The sequence below is a fragment of the Enoplosus armatus genome, chromosome 14 (assembly GCF_043641665.1).
Source record: "Enoplosus armatus isolate fEnoArm2 chromosome 14, fEnoArm2.hap1, whole genome shotgun sequence".
Classification (NCBI taxonomy): domain Eukaryota; kingdom Metazoa; phylum Chordata; class Actinopteri; order Centrarchiformes; family Enoplosidae; genus Enoplosus; species Enoplosus armatus.
Window position 1 is genome coordinate 13,542,443 of NC_092193.1, and position 20,331 is coordinate 13,562,773.

At 41.8% G+C, this 20,331-nt stretch overlaps 1 protein-coding gene across 2 annotated transcripts in view; it reads left to right on the forward strand.

Moving 5' to 3' along the window:
- Positions 1-20,331, forward strand: part of LOC139296477 (ephrin type-B receptor 1-B) — a 153,778-nt gene that overhangs the window by 123,321 nt on the left and 10,126 nt on the right. The window contains exons 8-12 of one of the 2 annotated variants that reach the window (XM_070918883.1): positions 791-899; positions 1,886-1,950; positions 6,627-6,815; positions 7,970-8,217; positions 9,521-9,736. In XM_070918883.1, the coding sequence (XP_070774984.1) occupies positions 791-899; positions 1,886-1,950; positions 6,627-6,815; positions 7,970-8,217; positions 9,521-9,736 (827 nt within the window). The remainder of the gene's footprint in view (positions 1-790; positions 900-1,885; positions 1,951-6,626; positions 6,816-7,969; positions 8,218-9,520; positions 9,737-20,331) is intronic. The other variant, XM_070918884.1, reaches the window with a different exon arrangement.

Here is a 20,331-nt window from a genome sequence, read left to right on the forward strand (position 1 = left end):
CGCACTTGATAAATGTACAAGTTAAAAGACTGAGCAATTCCTGTCACATTGAGTTTCCTCATATATCCCGGCTCTCGCAATGCTCCGAAGATGCATTAGTTCTTCCTTTATCACTTTAATCCAATAGGCCCATTCTACACGGGGGATTGGATTTAGAAGCTGCTGATTTGCCTGCAGCATGCTAAATCGTGCATTGCTTTAACTACAGTGTTTGCTGGTGCCAAAGTCGCAAGGCAGACAGGCACACAAAAAGATAACTGAGGATTCTGCTGTGTAGCGTTTTTAGGCAGGCATTTAAGCTGTCCTCTGAACTACCACCAGCCTGCCCGGCTACGTACATAAAACATGTTTGGGCTGTATGTGTGATTGGCAGTAGATGACTTCCTTTTCAACACCTGAGAAACAACATTCCAAGGTGCACTTTCGTGTCCGCTCGCTTCTGACAGGTATTGCAGCAGAGAAAGCAGAGAGGCCCCCCCCTCTCGCTCTTTCTCACCATCACTTTTATGCCTCTCTCTCACTCTCTGTCTCTCCCCTGGTTTATCAAACACAACCTGTCAGTCAGTCTTGCTAAAGCTCACCGGATTTCAGTCAGCACCGCTCAACAGAGAGATCTATATGTTTTCTTTATCTATCAGTGCACCCAGTCCACTCTGCCCCTTCTTCTCCCTATCTCTCCCTTTACCTCCCAAACACACACTCGTACACACACCTCAAAATAAACAGTCATGCTCCTTAAGCTCCACCTAAGCCATTCACAATGTCTGTCTGTCTCTTTTGTGTAACACAGATGACTTCAAGTCTGAGCTGAGGGAACAGCTTCCTTTGATTGCGGGGTCAGCAGCAGCAGGAGTGGTCTTTATTGTTTCCCTTGTTGCTATCTCCATCGTGTGCAGCAGGTAACCACGTTTTCCTTTTTCTGCTCCATTTGTCCCTGACAAATGAACTGAATTTAGCTTCTTTTCAGGCCCCCAACTTTTTCTCTTCAAGAGAAAAATAACAACAAATCTAGCCCACCGCTATTGTAATGACAGCATATAGGGGGTGGACAAAATAACATGAACATCATGCTATCCAATTCGGTAGTCCAGCATGCACCCCCATTTGTGAATAACTATTGAGAGAGATGGCAACACTGCATGAAGATGGATTTCCGTCACATTGTGATCAGAATCCGATCATATGTGACTGCTCTGCGTATAATACATTGTATCAAAGTAAAATTCAACAATGATATGAATTTAAAATTACAGACATTGAAACTCAACTGATACATAATGTTTTGTAGACATACTGTATTAGCAACATCCTCAACATAAACATTCAGTATATTAGCTCCTCACATATACACATAGAGCATTTAGTAATAGCAATCAATTAGTTGTGAAAAGGAAAGCTAAGTTGACATATTGGAAATGGAATACTCAACTCCATAGAGAACCTCACAACTACTACTTTGCCCTGTTAACTTACTTAAGTCAAGCCAATTTAATTTTGCAGCAGTTTGTCACATTGTCACATTCCTATCTTGCTCCGCTTTAGATATATGAAAGTCAATTTTTTCTGCAGTGCTGTGTGGCAACTTTGAGCAAGTAAAGTGTTCATCAAACGGGCCAGGCTCTTTTGATGCTGAGGTAGAGGAGACAGATGAAAAGCAGAGAGATCCTATCAAGGTCTAATTAAAAATCAGCTCATTTTCATAAACTTCATTTGCCATTGCTAACCTTCTGCGACTGATTCAATTTCAGCCACGTCATTTTCAGGCCATACAGAGAAACATGAACAGTAATAAGGCCTCGTTTACACTTCCTTTCATCCTGTCATCTCTCTCTTGCTTCTCTCTCTCTTTCTCTCGCTTCTCTCTCAATATTCATTCCTCCCTCAGGAAAAGGGCATACACCAAGGAGGCGGTGTACAGTGACAAGCTGCAACATTACAGCACAGGAAGAGGTGAGTCTGCCACAACAATACCTACAACTCCTATAAACTAGTAGTTCGTTTTTGGTCCCTTATGTTTTGTTTGTCTGGTAATTTGTTAATTTGCTGGAAGTATGTTTTAAACATTTTTTAACACTCATTTCATCCAATCTTTAACACATTTGGTACATAAAATACTTGGAAGAACCAAAATGATACATAAATAAATAATACATTTTGTTATTCATTTGTTTATTGAATTTACTTTGGTTTGGTTGACAGATTATTGCAGGCATGATCTATTTGACATAACCTGTATTAACTCTTGAACACATTTTGTAACAGCAACAAAATTAGATGACACATGCACATACTCTATGGACTCTAGTATTGGTTGTACTGCAGATCTATAGGTGGACACCACAGATACATTTAATTGGTCATAACTTTGTAGTCATGAGTCTGACTTGTGAAATTTGGTGCCATTCATCCTTGTACAAATCCCTCATATTCCCAGAAAGGATTTAGGTGTTCTCCAAAAATCATGACAGATGCTGTTTAAAACTTTCTAAACATGTCTTATTGTTAAAATAAGAAGTTTAGAAGATTGTTCTGCCTAGGTATCTGTTCTCATATATTTTATTGCTATTTGCTACACACCTCCATTTTCTCCTTTGTCCAGTCCTCTCCTACTGTCATATCATGATATGGGACATGTACGTAACGCATTAATGAAAAGGAGGCAAGGTAAATGGGAAATTACCTCAGGTAGCAGGATGTAAATGTAAATGACATTTTCCTTCCTTTGCACAATGACACTGACTGACAGTCATCTCTCAGGGCTGTAAGATAGCCGTGATTGAGTCATGTTTTAAGCACCCCCCTGGCACAGACCGATGAGGGGAAGGAGCCTGGAGGGACACACATATAACTTCCGACACACACGCACACAAAGGGTGTGTATGAGATTTGTACCTCAAATGAAAGCCCTGTGTACTGCCGACCTAGCAGTCTGAAAAGGGGCTCACTCGAGGGGATAGAGTTTTGTTGAGCCTGACACAGCAAAGCGTTTCAACACAGTTACTTTGTGTCACAGCTACAGCAGTGGCAGCCGGGGGCTCATTAAAACTGCTGTGGGCAGAGGAGTCAGTTTTGTCATGGGCTATCTTGGGGAAAACCAAATGCAATTACCATAAGTGGTGAAAATAAACAAAAGATCAGAGACGCTTGCAGCCCTAATCATCGAATAAGCAATTTGAAGTGGAGAGGAAATAAAACGCTGATAAGGGATCCTATTCATAGGTTTATTCCTTCAACCTTCAAACCGCCAACACTCGTGAAGTAATCCCCCACCCCACGATTCATTGTTTTCTTCTATTCTCTCAAGATTTGACTGACAGTTTTGTAATTACAGTATTCAACACAACAATTAAACAGCGCTGCTCAGCCAATTGTTTTGGGTGAATCTCCAAAAATCCGTTGTCGGTTTTCACCCAGCTGGTTACTGTTCCAGCTGTTGCCACACACGTCAGGTGATGTCTCCTCACTTCCAGCCCGCCCAATGTGACAGGCGTCAAGAGAGATGCGGCTCATACTGTATATTCAGTAGTGCAGTTGAGTGGTCATGGTTATGAAAATCAGACCTCTAACATTACACCAAACACTGGGTGGGGATGTCATGACAAGCAGATTGGAACACACGCATGAACACATACATCATTTGTACAGATGAATCAAGTGCTGGTTGTGTGACTTGGAGGTTTTTTTTTGTTTTAATTGCCCACATCAGCGCATCATCCATATCAGCAGCGTTCATCCCAACGTATTGGGACACACAAACTGATTCACTGAGCATTTACATTTTTTCTTAGTGCATCTATTCCCTTTTACTCTTTCCCACACATCAACGACCTGTCAACATCAGTTAATTAACAGACAGACAGTTCTAAGCGCTGCATGTTTACTGTACACCCTAATGCTTCTCTGCATATGAATACCGACACATCTTCCAGTCACTAATGTTCGAACCCTGTTTGCCACTTTGTAGCTTCAGCTGTTGTTTGTGCTTCAGCATCTGCTGCTCACACTGAATGAGAATGGGAATTAAAAGCTTATTTAATACATCTAGTTATTGTTAGATGACAAATATGTTTATTCTTCCGTTATTTCTCATTATATTGCCACTGCATATTGCATTTATACACGTGAGTTAGCTATGGCATAAACAGAGCTGGTAAGCATCTGTAGATTGTTGTGACATTTGTCATTGCCCTTCTTCATCAAGTATTATAGGTCAAACCCTTTTTTATCTTTCACAAAGTGAGGACTTGCAGAAGGCACCACAAACCCAAACTAACATATATACAAATGTGACCGTTAATCCCATACTATTTTTAGATCCCCTCTGTGATTTCCGTACTAATAAGCTGCAGTGTGTCTGACAAATGGTTTTCTGACATCAGACGATGGATAATTAGTTTGTGTTTAGGAAGTAAACTCAACTCATTATACTCACAGAGCGACATAATAGATTAATGTGCGTCTTGGACTGAACATGAAATGGGAACATATTTGCTATAGGCTGACAGTGTCCTACAATTGTTTATGTAAATTTGTGGATAATCACATAAAACATATAATTACTATATACTGGAATTGCTGAATTACAAATATTGTCAGGCAAAAGGAATTAGAAGAAATTATGTGTCCTTGATCATATGAAAGAATTCCTTTAACTTAAAAAGATGACCATTTGTGAAGCTACAGTTTCACTTACTGACATTGCTGTTTGTCTTTAGGCAAAATGTAAAGTCTGTGCAGTAGGACCAGTAATTTGATTGTACCCATTGCTGGTAATAGATTAATGTAAGCATTACTGCCATACGGTTGATTTGTGGATACATTAGGGCCATTCAGTAAACAAGCAGAGCAGACTAATAGCAGGCTAAATGCTAGACATTGGTGAAAATAACATGGTTAAGTGCAGTGCAGTAAACTGTAATGTATAATGCCGGTCAACTAAATACTCTTAACCGTTTTAGTAATTGTTTTGTAGCCTAGGGATTTGGTTGAGATTTATAATCCAAATTCTATGAATAAATTTTTGGAGTTTGTGTTTCATATACGGCCATCTAATTCTGAAAGGTTTGAAATGATGGTATGTGTTAAATGTCTGTGAGTCATTGCAGCAGCCATGCATTCTCTCCCGACAGGCTTGTTGTTTTATATGTTGGGTAAAAATAGAGCTGACGTTTGGATACATTTGCTTCATACACTCAAGATGAAGGACATATGAAATATTAAAGCGAGAATCTATTTTTTATCTGATGGCCATAAAAAGATGAGTCCAGTTAACCAGGGCTGTACCAGAGGGAGGGAGAGAGATAAACTGTTTGCATTTTAAATTATACATGAAAGCGGGCTCTGGACTGAGAATTAGAAAGTAATGGGTGTACGTATGTGTACTTGCAAGTCCCTGCATGTCTACTTGAGATTTTGAGCGTGTGTGTTCTCATATGTTTGTTGTTGTGTATGCTCCCCGCTGAGATTTGAGTCCCACCCAGTGGCGCTGCTGAGTGAGCAGCTTTGCGACACTTGTAAATAGAATTACTTTATGGAATGCAAAGCTGTAAACCCTCTCATGGATTAACTTGAATCCAATCTGTATGGAATCTCTAATGAGCAATTACATTCACACAGACAGGGTTCAAGGTAATTAGTGCGGTAACTAGAATCAGCTTCTAGTCGAGAGCGAGGTGAGGCACCTTGATCCCTCCAAGACCAGACCTTATCTTCCTCCTGTCTCTTGAGACCCCTCCCTGTCTCCATGTGGCTTATGCAAATGAGCAGACACAAATTGACTTGATGGAGATGGGTTTATTCCAATCATGGCTGCCAAGGTTTTGACTAAACAGCTCTGAGAAAGAGGGCTGCCCTTGGGTGTCACTGTAGAAATGATGATTTGACGTGTGGTTGCTCGCCGTAACGTCTGTCTTGTGGCAGCGAGTATTGAATTTGTTTACAAGTGTCTTTCAGCATTCCTCCCCGCCTGGCCTGTCGACACAGAAAATCTGTCCTCCGTTTGCAGACATCTCCAGTCTGTTAACTGAGCTCACCTATTGCAGAACAGCATAAAGAGCTAGTTGATAGCGCAGTGGTTTTATCTCTTTATGAGCTCCTATAGGGAAAGGCTGTGGGGAAATTGGTTCCACTACTATCAAAGAGCAGAGACTGCTAGGGTAAGGGATAAAAGGGTAAAAAAAATCTGTCTACATTTATGCTTTCTATATACCCTCATCCCTCCCTCTATCCCTTCATCTTGGTTCTCTCTCTGTTTTTTTCTGGTCTGCTTCCCCCTTCCAAGTACTGAATCATCAAACCACCATTTTGTTGTCTGCTCTACTCGTAACTGAGGCTGTTCCTGTAATCATCCACCTATACTATTTAATGTGTCCAATATGTGCTAATATTCATTTACATACTGTAGTGCTCTTGCCTGTCTCTGAGGAGGACCATAGAGCAAATGGAGTTATCATCATTTAAGCAGCTGTTAAGAGCTTGTAGTGATTGTAAGTAATGCTGTGTCACTCTGGTTTAGACAACGACTTGAAGGGCAATTGCATTCATCAATGATTAACACTAGACATTAGCCAAAGAGAAAAAAGAACAGTTTCTTCTGGAAAGTTCATTGAGCACTTTGGTTGTTCTAGAGCTCTCTTTGCGAGCCGACATGTCTAACTGCCCCTCCCCACTGGGCTGCCCGACCCACTTCTCAGGCTCCCCGGGGATGAAGATCTACATCGATCCCTTTACCTACGAAGACCCCAACGAAGCTGTGCGTGAATTCGCCAAGGAGATTGACGTCTCCACTGTCAAGATCGAGGAGGTCATTGGTGCAGGTATGATGAATGGAACAATGTGTGTGTGTGTGTGTGTGCATGTGTGTGTGCACGTTTACGCAAGGTGAATGTGGATTGCTATATTTTTATGTATATTATATGCTTATGTATATGTTTGTGTGCTTGTGCACAAACAAGTTTAACCTGAATGTGTTCAAGGTCATAAAGCCCAGCCCTTTTGGCGGCGACATTAGATGGGAACATGTCAAGGGCCCATGTCAAGTGCACTAGCAGCATATAGGCCAGCTACCCTGGGACTTAATGGCATTAGAAATAACTCAAGCCTTGCGGCCTATTCCCTGTGCTTCTCTGTTTTTGGATCCTATTAGTGTTGCTGTCTAACATGTTCTACCTTGCATCATCCCTTTTCATTTACCTTACATGTAAAATAGGCAGAGGCATTTTGTTTTCTGTCCTTGTTTCAGAATCATCTCGTGTATTATTAAAATTAATAAGTAATAGCAATAACAGGAAGTAAATTCAGAGAAACTGGACGCTAAAATAGCTTCAGCTTGGTATGGTGACGTATCTCCAACATGTCTTTTCCTTGGGACAGGACACACCTTTTTTTACAGCCGGAAGGGCATGCTGGTACCATATGTTTTGGTTCATACAGAGGCTAAAATACCCCTGGTAATGAGACTGGGCCTGGAATAGCTCCTGTGGACTGGCCTACTCAGCAAGCTAGGTGTGAGGAAGTGACAGAGATAGGATAGGGGTAAGGATGCAAGGGGACTAACTAATTAAAGATTTCCGTTTGTGTTGATTTCACTGTGTGGAGTCTCTGCAGGACACCAAGGTGGTGATAATTAATCAAACAGGTTGCAGATATTTACCAGATAGCGCTTGTCTGTTATTCTTTGATTGGGGAATATGAAGACACTACTACTGTGAGTCAGAGGAGCCACATTGTTAGGAATATCATGAAGGAGCAACACTAGGGGGTATTGGACAACACTCAGCATGCTCGATATAGACTATATCAAGATCTATAATTGCACTTTGGGTAATATTTCTGCCCAGGGACATGAGATGCCAATAAGCTTGATAAATGAATAGATTTAGATCTCATCAACTCTACTAATCTTTTTTGTTGATTACTTTTTGACAGTTCTTGTTTTTGACAGAGCAACCACTCTCTGTTTCCCCTCTAGGTGAATTTGGGGAGGTGTACAAGGGCCGCTTGAAGCTGCCTGGTAAGAGGGAGATCTATGTAGCCATCAAGACCCTGAAGGCGGGCTACGTGGAGAAGCAGAGGCGGGACTTCCTGTCCGAGGCGTCAATCATGGGCCAGTTCGACCACCCAAACATTATCCGTCTGGAGGGTGTAGTCACAAAGAGCCGCCCGGTCATGATCGTCACAGAGTTTATGGAGAATGGTGCCCTTGACTCTTTCCTCAGGGTGAGTCATTTTTGTGAACACATACATTGCAAACAGTTATATAGGGTGATCAAAAAGTCATATTCAGGAGATGAATAGAAACATTGCTTTATGGAACTGAGAAACTAATTGGACATGAATCATAAAACTGTCCCAGAAAAGGAGTTCATGCTAAGAATCCCTCCTAATACAAATTAGAATGAGCCTTCTAAACCTATCTGGTGCCAACAGAGAGTATGTTTCATGACAATGAACATGATTTCAATCATTCTTAATTTGAAATGTTCCACTAGCTAGCCCCATCAGCCTTTAATTTCTCTATTAATGCGTGGAGCTATTAATGGACTCTTCACTCTTTCTTTTATAGTCTGGATTGAGCGGACATACAGCTTAATCAATATTCAACTCGCTTTTTTTCCTCCTTCAATCTCATGGATTGCTGTTCTATTCCACTTTGATCTAGGGTGGGTTTAAAGGGGCTCTTTGAAGTTGGCTTTGCTAACTGCCACATCCGACTTGTGTTTCCATCGATCTCCCTTACCCTCTTATTTGTTACTGTGTTTCGGGGGTTCAAAGCTTGCGCTTCAGAGAAGTCACACAGGGGTAGGGGCACCATGCGTGGATGTTAAAGAGACGGATGCCTGCATGCCCGAATGGAACAATGCTCTAACACCTACAATGAGCAAGATTGGCTCCAGGAATCCATTTTGCTTATCTAATACTGTAGTATACTTTTCCTCTGGACATTAAGAGGGTTTAAAAGGCAAGAAAATAGCTCAGAAATGTCGATTTTGTAATGGCAAAGTGTACACAACAAATGATTTACGACAAAGAGAAAGAACAAGACTCTAACCTAAAATAAGTGAACATAATTACCTGCTTCGCCTCAAATGGATGGGAAAAGCAGGTAGATGAGGTCTCTTATGTACATGCCAGTTGTGTGACATCTTGTCTCACTGTCACTGTATGTGCATGGACCCTCTGGCTGTGGTTATAATGATATACTGCAAGGTCTTTTTAATTCTGAAGTCCCACTGGGCAGCCTTGATGCTAACTGAATTTCTGAAGACATTCACACTAAATTTGGCTGTATAATACATCAGAAAATAGCAGAAACATGTAATTTGTTTTTCACTGATATATCCTAATCAAATGGTGGGTTTTTAAAAAAACAACATTCAAGCCTGGTATCGCTTGTCAACGTAGTATCTTTCAGCTTTTGCTGAAATCTCTCTATCCTCCAGCTATTCTCATTTATGTTAATCATGGCAAAGATAATATCTAAATAACCGCTTTTATTTGTTTTTCCCCCTCTGTGCTCTAGCAAAATGATGGTCAGTTCACAGTGATCCAGTTGGTGGGGATGATGCGTGGGATCTCAGCTGGGATGAAATATCTCTCGGAAATGAACTACGTCCACCGTGACCTGGCTGCACGAAACATTCTCGTCAACAGCAACTTGGTGTGTAAAGTGTCTGACTTCGGCCTGTCACGCTACCTACAGGACGACACCTCTGATCCCAGCTACACCAGCTCTCTGGTGAGTACTGTGATGTACTTCTTTCATTTTGTGAAAGAAAAATGTTTGTGCCATAGGTAACTTTATGTATTTTACTCATCTAGTGTTCGTCTGCATTTACTGTATCTTGTAAGTGTCCAGTCAACTTTTTATTCACATATACAGCAATGGAAACATCCTAAAAACCATCACCCATCAGTCTAATCAGTTTTGCTTCTATCTGACATCGTCTCACTCTTTTTGAAGGTCTTAAAAACCTTTCACCTTTTCAGTGCCTCTCATTTTATATGAGCTGTCTATCTCTTCTTCCTCATCCTCCTTCCTCCACTTTCCTATACTCTGCAAGTCACGGACCATAGGTCTGTCACATCTTCATTAGTGTGGAGACAAGCCTCCTCTGGGAAGGCTCCTCTCTCGTTGACATGCCCAGAGTGCAGAGAAACCAAAGGGCATTGCGGCCTCTCAAACTGACAGCTACCACCCTCCTCGCTCTCCCTCCCTCCTCTCTCTCACTCCTCATTCATTATTACTGGGGCATCATGGGAGGCTTTGGCTCCTCATTAACTCCTCCACACTACAGATCTGTAATTATTAGCAGCCATCGTTAGTTCATCTTCTGCCTCTCCTCTTCCTAATTCAAAACACACTCTTACACCCTCGCAAACACACGGCACAGGTCATTAGGACTCCAGGCATGCCTGAGTTTGTGCTCGAGTTTTTATTTGAGTGTCTGTGTGTGAGCTTATGAGCAATGATGTGTACATGCACAGGCATGCGTGCGTGTGTCTGTGTGTGTCTGTGTGGGTGGGCCCATGTGCATGTGTCTGGTATCACCTCATTGACTCTGCTTTGAGACTTTCGTGCAAATTAGCTTGTTTACTGCCAATGCATCATGTGTGTTGCTGCCTGCATCTTGTAGACAGTAAGGTTGTCTTCAAATCAATAGATTATATTGTTTAACCTAAAGGTGGATTTTTGTATTCTCAAGTTCAATAAACTTACAATATAAATATACTTTTATAGCTGTACATTTTTTGCCAGACTCTTTTATTTTGCAAGTCACTGAACCATGTCCTGTATTTTACCTTTCCTCTTCTTTTGGGTCACCAGCCTCCAGTGACCTACACAACCTATGCTGCCTGTTTTACCTGGGAGTAGAGATTTTCCCTTGTTTCAAAAAAACGCCTTGGGGGATTTTTCTGAAAATTATTCATTGTATACACCGTGAATGTACAGCATTGTGGTCGCACTGTATCTATTATGAATATGAATATATTATGCTATAAAAAGGGCCTATTTTCAGATTAGTTTCAGAGGTATTTGAACACATGCAAAACTTGAGATCAAAAGCTTGCAGTCAAATAGCCTGTGAATCTGTGCTACCCAGGTATGAAAAGAGAGTTCTCAAAATAATTTGTTTTCATCTAAATATAGAGAAACAAAACAATAATACAAACCACACAATGCACTTTATTTCTATTTTATTTTCACCTTTGTGGCTGCTCTCTGTTAGAATTATTACTTTAGGTTATATGCAAAAACACACATGCACAATATACAATGTAAGCCCAGGGTAGGCTACCGAATGGCAGGAGGTGGTAGCCCAGGTGTGAACAGGATGTGTCATAAGGGCCAGAGGAGGTACGACCTCACATTGGTGTGGGTGAGAGCTAATTGCTCCCCAGGAATAGCTTGCTTTGTATGCTTGACCCCTGCGGCTAAACCTCTCTGAATGGGTCTTACGTTGCAACAAAGAGGAGCAGCACCTTTGTTGTCTGCGCCGCTGAGCTTGCTAATAAAACAGGGTGTAAAAGGTGGGGATTGGATTATAGATTGCGGTCGGCATTTTGATGTTGTTTAATGCAAACAAAGTCTCCTTGAGGGCATTATCTGGAGAGTCAATAGAGCAGGTGAGGTTTGAAGTTTGGACCTGGGGTGCTGTTTTGATGGTAACGCTGTTTTTTTGATGGTGTGTTTCTTACTGATAGAGATTTTAAAACGAGCACATCAAAGCTTTGGCTGTGCTGTTTTATTATCATAAGCATTCATGAAATCTTCAGTTCCATAACTATTTTTGTTCCTTCCAAATCAACAGAGCACTTTTATTCATATCCTACCACTTACTGGTAGGCCAGCAATATGCCTGGTACATCCTTAAATGGAGCTGGATGTGATCAACAGTTCATTAAGACTTAGCTGATGTTGCCACAGACTTTCATGTCACCTGTCCTCCTGATCCCTCATCCCCTGTATTTAGGGGAACATGCAAACAAGCATGGGGGTCCACAGGTCCCGTATAGAGTCCTATACTGTAATTAAGCTATGCACGGTGCCCTTCACTCCATGACTTCTTCAGCTATGACCTGACGCTAACCAATCAGCGAGCAAGGCTGGCGTGGCAGACAAGGCCGAGGGAATCAGGGAAATTAAATTGCGCTGACATGCAGTGATTTACATCGCCATCGACCTCCTCCTCCAGCAAATTAATCACCTCTTTCCCTCTACTGCTTTTCTAATTTTTTCCCTGCAATTCAAGGCACACGAATTACAGTGCCTGTGGTGTGATGCTGGTAGTATGGTTGGGAGGACATGCTGGTAATTGTGTTAACCCTGGATGTGGGTTCACTCTGGAGCAATGTTGTGGAGGTTTCAGACAGAAGGGGGCTGTCCTCCCTCTCTGCTGGCTGCTCACCAAAGTCGTGATTAATTAGGCTCACAGGACAATGCTCAGACTGCACCGGTCTTGCTAAGGTGATGTGTGCTAATTATTTTAAAGACTTTAAAGACTGTGTGTTTCATTGCAGCTGTGGCTTTCTTGTATTTGTATTAGCATCAGCACTGCCTGATTACATATACATGTTTGCACGGTTTAAGAAGTAGCCCATAGGCACATGATCACAAGTCCGGGTGAGATGAGAGTGACCCTGCGTACCTGACAAAGAAAAGGATTGATTTTTGAACACCAGGCGAACCCGGAAGACTTTCACCAATCCATTCTTCTAAGGAGCCATCCATCCATGCATCCATTTATCTATCTTTCCTTTTTCTCCAGCTGTCCACTTTGTTCCCATTTCAAGGCTTTTCCCAGAGCAACACAAGGGTACATCGGAACGACATGCTCAGTGTAGGCGTGATGAATGATGCGTCAAACTGTTTGCGGTGGTAATGTGTCATATGTTTTATTGTGTGTTTTGTGTTCATGGGTGACGGAAAGTCAGAGATCCGGGCATGGTCACTGGGGTTTAATGCACAGTTTGTGGCAAAGATAAGAGAGCAAGTGGTCGATTTTGGAAACATATCCCCACACACACACACACACACACACACACACACACACACACACTGGATATGTTCCCAAAATGGGGCGTGTAAGTATAGCGTGTCAAGTCTATAACAGTTTAGACAAGTGGTGTTACCCTTTCTATTGAGGGGTCAGGCCCACAGGGCCATAGTGAGGAGGGCAGGTATGGGTCAGGAATTTCTGCTTGTGCCCCAGCTGACGATGTGGAAAGGCTGTCATTGCCCTGCCTGTCACGCAATGTGTACTGTATGTTGCGAGTGGGCATGTACTGTATGCATTAGAAGTGTGTTTGCGCTATATTCGCAGGTATACACATATGTGTCCCCCAGGTGTCTTTCTCTCTGTGTGTGTGTGTACGTGTGTTTGTTGGTGTCATTGAGGCTGAGAGGGGTTGAAAGGCGAGGTCACACAGAGCCAGTAACAAAGCTCATCCGTCAAATCCCTGTGACCTGAGTGACATTCTCTCAGCTCCGCTCCAGTGCTCACACTATGTGGACTGCGCTTGTTGTTTCTGTCATTTGTCTGTTTTCTATTTGCATCCTTTCCCCCCTCTCTCTGGCTTCAGGCCTGTGCACTTTTTTGGCTTGTCTATTCAACTTGTAGTGAAATATTTATGCACTGCAAGTTAAAGGGACAGAGTCTCTGAGTAAACAAGAAGTGAAATGGGAACATGTCCATATAGACCAGGCCAAAAGCTAACATATCACATTTGTATGCAAACATAAAACAGATATTTACCTAGACGTTAAACCTGTAACAGTAGTGTATGTAAACCAGCAAACCCTTTGAGGCTTCATGGCCTCCCTGAGGCACTGTGACGTCACCATAATGGCAACAACTAATCTCACTGTTGGCCCATGTCCATATATCACACACACACACAGGGAGGATAACACCCCAAAATATCCTCATATCACGGCCAATTTCAGGCAAATAGCAAGTTCATTTATACAAAGATCAGATAGGCACAGACTGGACATTTTGCAAAATTTGGGTTAAAAAGCATTTTAATAAGGCAACCGTTGTTTCCACTAAGCCATAAACAGTGCTTGCATTTTAAAAAGACCAACTGTAAATGCAGATCTCACATTTGCTGTCTAGTTCACACAATACCACATGGCAATTTCACACTACAATATTGTCAATAATGGACATGTGCTTCCCTTTTTGTAATTTAATAAAAAATGTAAGATCAAGAGCTTTATTTCTTGGTAAAGGGAAGACCTCTTTGATGCACAGCAGTCAGTCATTCTCCCTCCATAATTCCACAAGCCTAGGTTTACTGAAGGCTATTTTTGATGTTCAAAGACAGTCTGTGTATACACATACGTTACTGAAGTCCAAAAGAAATGTCTGCTCTTGTATTTTGTAGTTGGAACAACACAAATTCAGATTAATTTGTTTTCTCCAACTTTCACTGGCTGTAGTTTGCAGCTGTGGCTTGATATAGTATCAGTTGTGTTGGAAAACAATATAGTGCTGATATCTCCAAATGTATGAGTAGACAATTAGATCTGGATCAAGTCATTCACATGTGATGTTCAGTAGGAACCTCAGCACCCTTTTCACCATTTTCTCCTCACTGTAAATGTTGGCATTTCCCACAATACCTTGCCATTTTGATCTCCCTTTTTTAGCTTAGGGAGTGCGTAGACTAGTACATACACATGCCAGGTACTTACTGTACAGTTTCACTGGGAGAGCATGTAGAGAATTTCACGCTCTCCTGCACAGATCCTCCACTTCCTCACCCCCCCCCCCTTTAACTATGACTCACCAATGCAGTGACCAGGCATAATCCCCAACTGGCTTCCCACCTAAGTGTCCTGCCAAGCTGGAGGTGCTGCTGCTGGGAATTGAACCCCAGTCACGCTCATTCATAATTGCAGCGAAATCCTCAACATCCCACCCTACGCTGGTTTGTTTTTTATCTCTTGGTTTTGTATTTGAAACTAATTAAGATTTTTCCAGGCTAATGTTATTCAGATTGTAGAGTTTAATTTGCTCAGTCTTGGGGTAAATGTAGCAGCAAATAATATCCATGAATGGAAATCAAAATAAATATGGAGGAGGAGGTATAGGTTCTGAAAACAAGAAAGAAAGTGACATGATCCATACCTGGTCCCTGCATCAAAGAGGGAGCAACCATCCAAAGCACTTCACCTTGATTTATACCTTCTGTCATGTTTGCCAGATTCAGTATAAGGTGGGCACTGATTCACCATCTGTGGCTGTTGGACTGCATTTGCATCTGAGCAGGATTCACAAGTGAAGAATCAGTGAAAGAGATACCTTTCTCTGATACCTTTTTGAGCCTGTCTCCATAAAAACACTGCAGGGATGCACTCAAGGGGGAGATTTAATTTGTTGGTTAACCAAAGCAGTAACTTCCAAATAAGAACTTTTAACATTTTCAAAATAAAGGCACTGACATAATCGTTGCTTTTTCTCATTAAAGGGGCCTTCATAACTACCTTCCAAGTAGCTTTAACAACATGAAGAACAATATTAGCCTCAGCATTAAAGGAAAAATCAGGCAGATTCAGGTTGTGCTCCAGTTTGATAAGACATCCTGTGAAGGAATCATGGGTCACTGTCTAATATTGCATGGGATAGTACAAGTAAGATGGGATACTTGCTAGGTTTAATTCGATAGTGCCAGCAGATGCCAGAAATGTTGAGGTCTATTGGTGAGATTTCCCTGAGGGAGTTTGAAATTCTACCTTACCTGAAACACAGGTAGGTGGTAATGATGCTGGGGAAGGGGGATCATTAATGGAATAGATAATAAAAAGACATAGAGAATGCTTAAAGATAAAGGAAACATGGCAAAGTATTGTTTTAGTTTTTCTTAACCTAATGTGGACTGTGGACTGAGCAAAACATCTGAAGTTACCAAAAAGTAACTCGTAAAAATCTCCGTAGGTGAGTCTGGCTTTTCTGAGAGAAGCCTAGATGGTACATATGGGCATTTGTATTATACACAAATTAAATAAACCTTTAACAACCTAAACAGTCTGAAGGAGCTGCTCCAGATCGATTCAAAATAAGCCAATGAATGGCATAACAAAGCCTGTGTGTTTTCTCTGATATGTGTCATCAAGATGGAGATGAAAGCATTCAGTTAGCGACACCAACAAGCTGTTAAACGTTAATGTTTGCCCAAAGCTATAGCTATAATAGTAAAATAAGTGTGACGTACTAGTTGTCTAATTGATTAAGTGGAAACAAAATACTGTCTGCAAATTGACTATTCTCACCTGGTGCTGACAACAATGGAACTGCACTAAATCTTGTTTACCAAGCCAAATTGGTTTTATTGTTGTATTCATGGCTGAAATGCAGGATGCATACCAACATGGTTTACGTAATGATTTAAAAAAATTATATTTTGTATTTGTTATGGTAAAATCTAGGCAACTGAACTGAACATATTCACTGTGCAGCACTACATAGAGGGCAGCAAGTTGCCTTTTTCTTAAATCTAATGACCCGTCAATTATACTTCAAAGACGATGCCTAAGAGGAGCAGTAATATTCCATATCTGGTCAATTTACGCTTCTGTGAAAAACAAATGACTGTGTGCTAAGCCCCACCCCCTTAGTTACTGTGGCAGCCATCAATTTTGCTGAAACAAAACTGTCACTAGGAGATTTTCTTAGCTGCAGCTTACTAGTTAATTAAGTTTACATAAACTCTGGAATACAGGAATTAAAACTGAACCAAGGCTTGAAGTTGACAATTAAGTCCTGAACAGTTTTGAATGACATAGAGACATATAAAAAATGGGTTACAAGTTACAAGTTACAAATTCACTATGATGAGTTTCCTCAAGCTTTATTACTTTATAGATTATTAGATTATTTGGATGCAGTTGGAGTTGCGCACTGGTCCGTGATATAACTCTAAAATGACTCAGTTTTAAGCACACTCTCTAAATAGTAAGGGATAAATGAAATGTATCAGTAAAAGATAAAGCATAGGTATTTTACTCTTGATCACAATTTCATATGGCAATTATGGGGGCTATTCTGGGTGTACGGTATTTTTTCATTTCCCTCTGTTATCTTCCCACGCAGTATAGAGACATTTTTAGAGTACATTTGTTAATCAAATCTAAAAACAAAAAGCCTCAAAGAGTTCCCAGCCTAATGTGAGACTGTTTGGGATCTTTGGAGCACAAAATAAAACTTTGACAAATGCTTCCCTCAAGTTTTGCATGACTCCATTGTATATATGGCGAAGACCTGTGTCTTTCTCTCCACCAGACATTCCCATGGGTGTCTGAAAAACCAACATCTCTGTCACCAGCCCCCTCCCTTTTTGTTTCTTGTTCTATTTTTCTCCCCATCTCTCCATGTCACTCTTTCTCTCTCTGCCTCTCTCCGTCTCTCTCACTCTCTTTCTCATTCTATTTGGGCAGACATCCAGGGCAGATCGTTGCTCTCAAGATTTCATTAAAAGGATGTTGATGGAGCACTCTTCCCAGCCTAAGTAAATGTGCTCAAGTCCATTTGAGTGTGCATTGTTTGGAAATGGATTACTGAAGTTGGAGGAGTAAAGGAAAGGAGAAGAGGGAACAGGGGAGGAAAAAAGACAGGGAGAGGGAGATCTGCATATTTGTCTTCCAGATGAAGGAGAAAGTTTCTCTAAATAGCTTCTGTGAAGTGAAAAAGCTGAGTGAAAACAAGACCTAACACTGGACTCTTCTTTTTCAATTACAGTAAGTTTTTCTGGGACATTGCTGCATGTTAGTGACGACTGTTATTGCACTCTGACTCTCTGTATATTTTGCTCCAGATTTTACTTCATTTTCCAGCAGCATGCCGGTGACAGTCTACATGAAGGTATCTGGCACATTGTTGGATGCATAGCTCGAGCCAGTGCAAAGACATGACAGGTGTTTCACATCCTTGCTATGTGTCTACACACACATTACAGGGCCAAAGGACCATAACAGACACCAGTAAATACACACATTACCTGGCCACCCACATGTTTATCCTTCATCTTTCAGTCCTGGCTGTCACAGGAATACACTCGTCTCACCGTGATACCTCTTAACCTGACGGTCCCAGAACGTCCCCGTTGCAGTCGTACTTCAGACATATCGCTAGCTGTCACAACTGGTCACAGCCTGTCACTGGCGGTCACAACCAGGTGGAACCAGTCACGTACTGTAATCTCATTTTGGTGACATAAGGGTGACAGCACATTCCTGTGTCTGCTCAAGGTGTTCTGGATGGGAATTCTGTGTGCAGACATGGCTGGATGTGTTGTCCACATGCATGATGTGGGAAAGAAGAATGGGGAAAGGTTTTTTGACAGCATATGGTAAGGTATCTTTGTGGCACATTTATTTCAGCTTTCCACGCCCTCATGACCAGTCACTTTTTCTTCATACTGCCAACATTTATCAACCAGAAAACAGACCCATCCAATATCTCTGGAAAATCAGGCACCTTATGTCACCCACTTTATTTATTATTAAGGGAGTTTTGCGAAGTATCGCTTGATATCATTACAGATTACTCTCCTCTCAAGGCCTAGAAGTTCTGCAGCAGCAGTGGCTGTGCTACAGTCTGGCTCATCTACACAAATTCTGAGCTAACTGTCCGAGATACTAGGAGTGTGTGAATTCTGTTTTAGAGGCGACATTTCACTTCAAGGCAAACAGAAAACAGCTTGTTCCTTTTTAAGTAGCCAGCACAATATATCACATCCAAAGAGCTCTTCCTATGCTTCGAGGCTTCACAAAGCACTCATGCTTTTGTGTTGACATTAGGTCTGTTTTAATTCCCATCATCACTTCTGCCACCCCCCCACCCCCCCCCCCCCCCCCCCAAGAACCTATTCCCTGTGGTATTAACACTCTTTTTACTGAAAAAAATCCCCAATGCTTTTTATTATGTTTTTGCCTTCTTCCCTGTATGCATGAGCTGTTCAGCACTTCATGTTATTAAAGCAGGATTTTGGCAGAGCTATCACTGGCCCACAGCAGTAATTACTAAGGGTTTGCATAGCTGCCTCTGATTCACCCGCCTTGGAAATGTTATTACTAAAGTCTGTCTCATTGGAGGCACGCAGGGAGCTTCTTGTGAAGCTTGTGTCTTTGCTCAGGCCATTCCAGCGACACTCAGCTCATATCCCAACAGGGTCCTGGGGCATGAGACCAGATGTACAGAGCGAGGGAGGGAGTAAGCAAGTAATGATAAAGGGGGGCTGTAATAGACAGCGTTTTGCTTGGAGCAGCTATTTTTTTCATGTTATTCTACGCTTATTTCTTCGTTTTTCATCTTATGTATGTTCGTCCAAACAAAATAATTGACTTGAAGCATTGCCGCTGACAAAGTGACAGATGAAGAAGATGGGGATTGGCCTTTTTGTATTTTTGTAGGGAAGGTATTTGGCTTGTATCTGCGTAACTCCATTTGCCCTCAGACAAAAGAAAGGGCAAGAGAACGTGTCTTGGGGTCTCAGTTTAGATGAAACGATTCAGATATGAGCTAGTCTGAGATATGAGAAAAGCATTGAAGTCGCTGGGGCTTAGATAGCCTTTTATTCGACTATTGATCTCTTCCTCGCCATATTTCTTTCTTGTTCTCTCATTTTCACTGTCTGTCACGCACTCACACAACCACACACTGCACCATTGCGTAATTCCTTCAATGCTTTATGTCTTTTTCTCCGCTGGCTGGTGTGCTCAGTGAGAGCTGAGTGTCGCCTCTGCGTCTTGCAGTATGTCCTGACAGCAGTCTCCATCCACGGTCAGATGTTAAATCTCTTTTCAGGGTCAGCAAATTCTCAAAGGTCAAACCCTAAAGAGGTGCTCATTAACAAGTTCAGCCTCTCCACCTCTGCAATGCCACAGAGCACTGACCTGTAACACCTACATAAGTGTGAATAGATGCACACATACAGGAAAACACACAAGTAAACCTGTTTATGACTGTTCTCAGTAGGCGATTTGAGGGGCGATGCCATCCCCATTGTTAGCAGAGTGACCAAAATTCATCCCCCTTGTTAACCTGCCATCCCCCTCTCCATCCCCTAGTAGCAGAAAAAGTACAGGGGCAGAGGAGTTGTTTAGTTGAATATGTTAGTCTATTCTGCCTGACTCATTGATCTTTTATCTGAGGTTTGTGCAAGTTAGAATCTATGGCTCCGACCGTGGCTCTGAAATAATCAGCAGCCTAACTTTGCTGCGTATTGATTAATCCGTGGCACTGCCCGTGGTGCTGAAGTAGCAGACGGATTTGTAATTGCGCTTTTTTCTGTCAGTCCCGCCCTTCTTTCAGTTTCTTCTCAGATCTA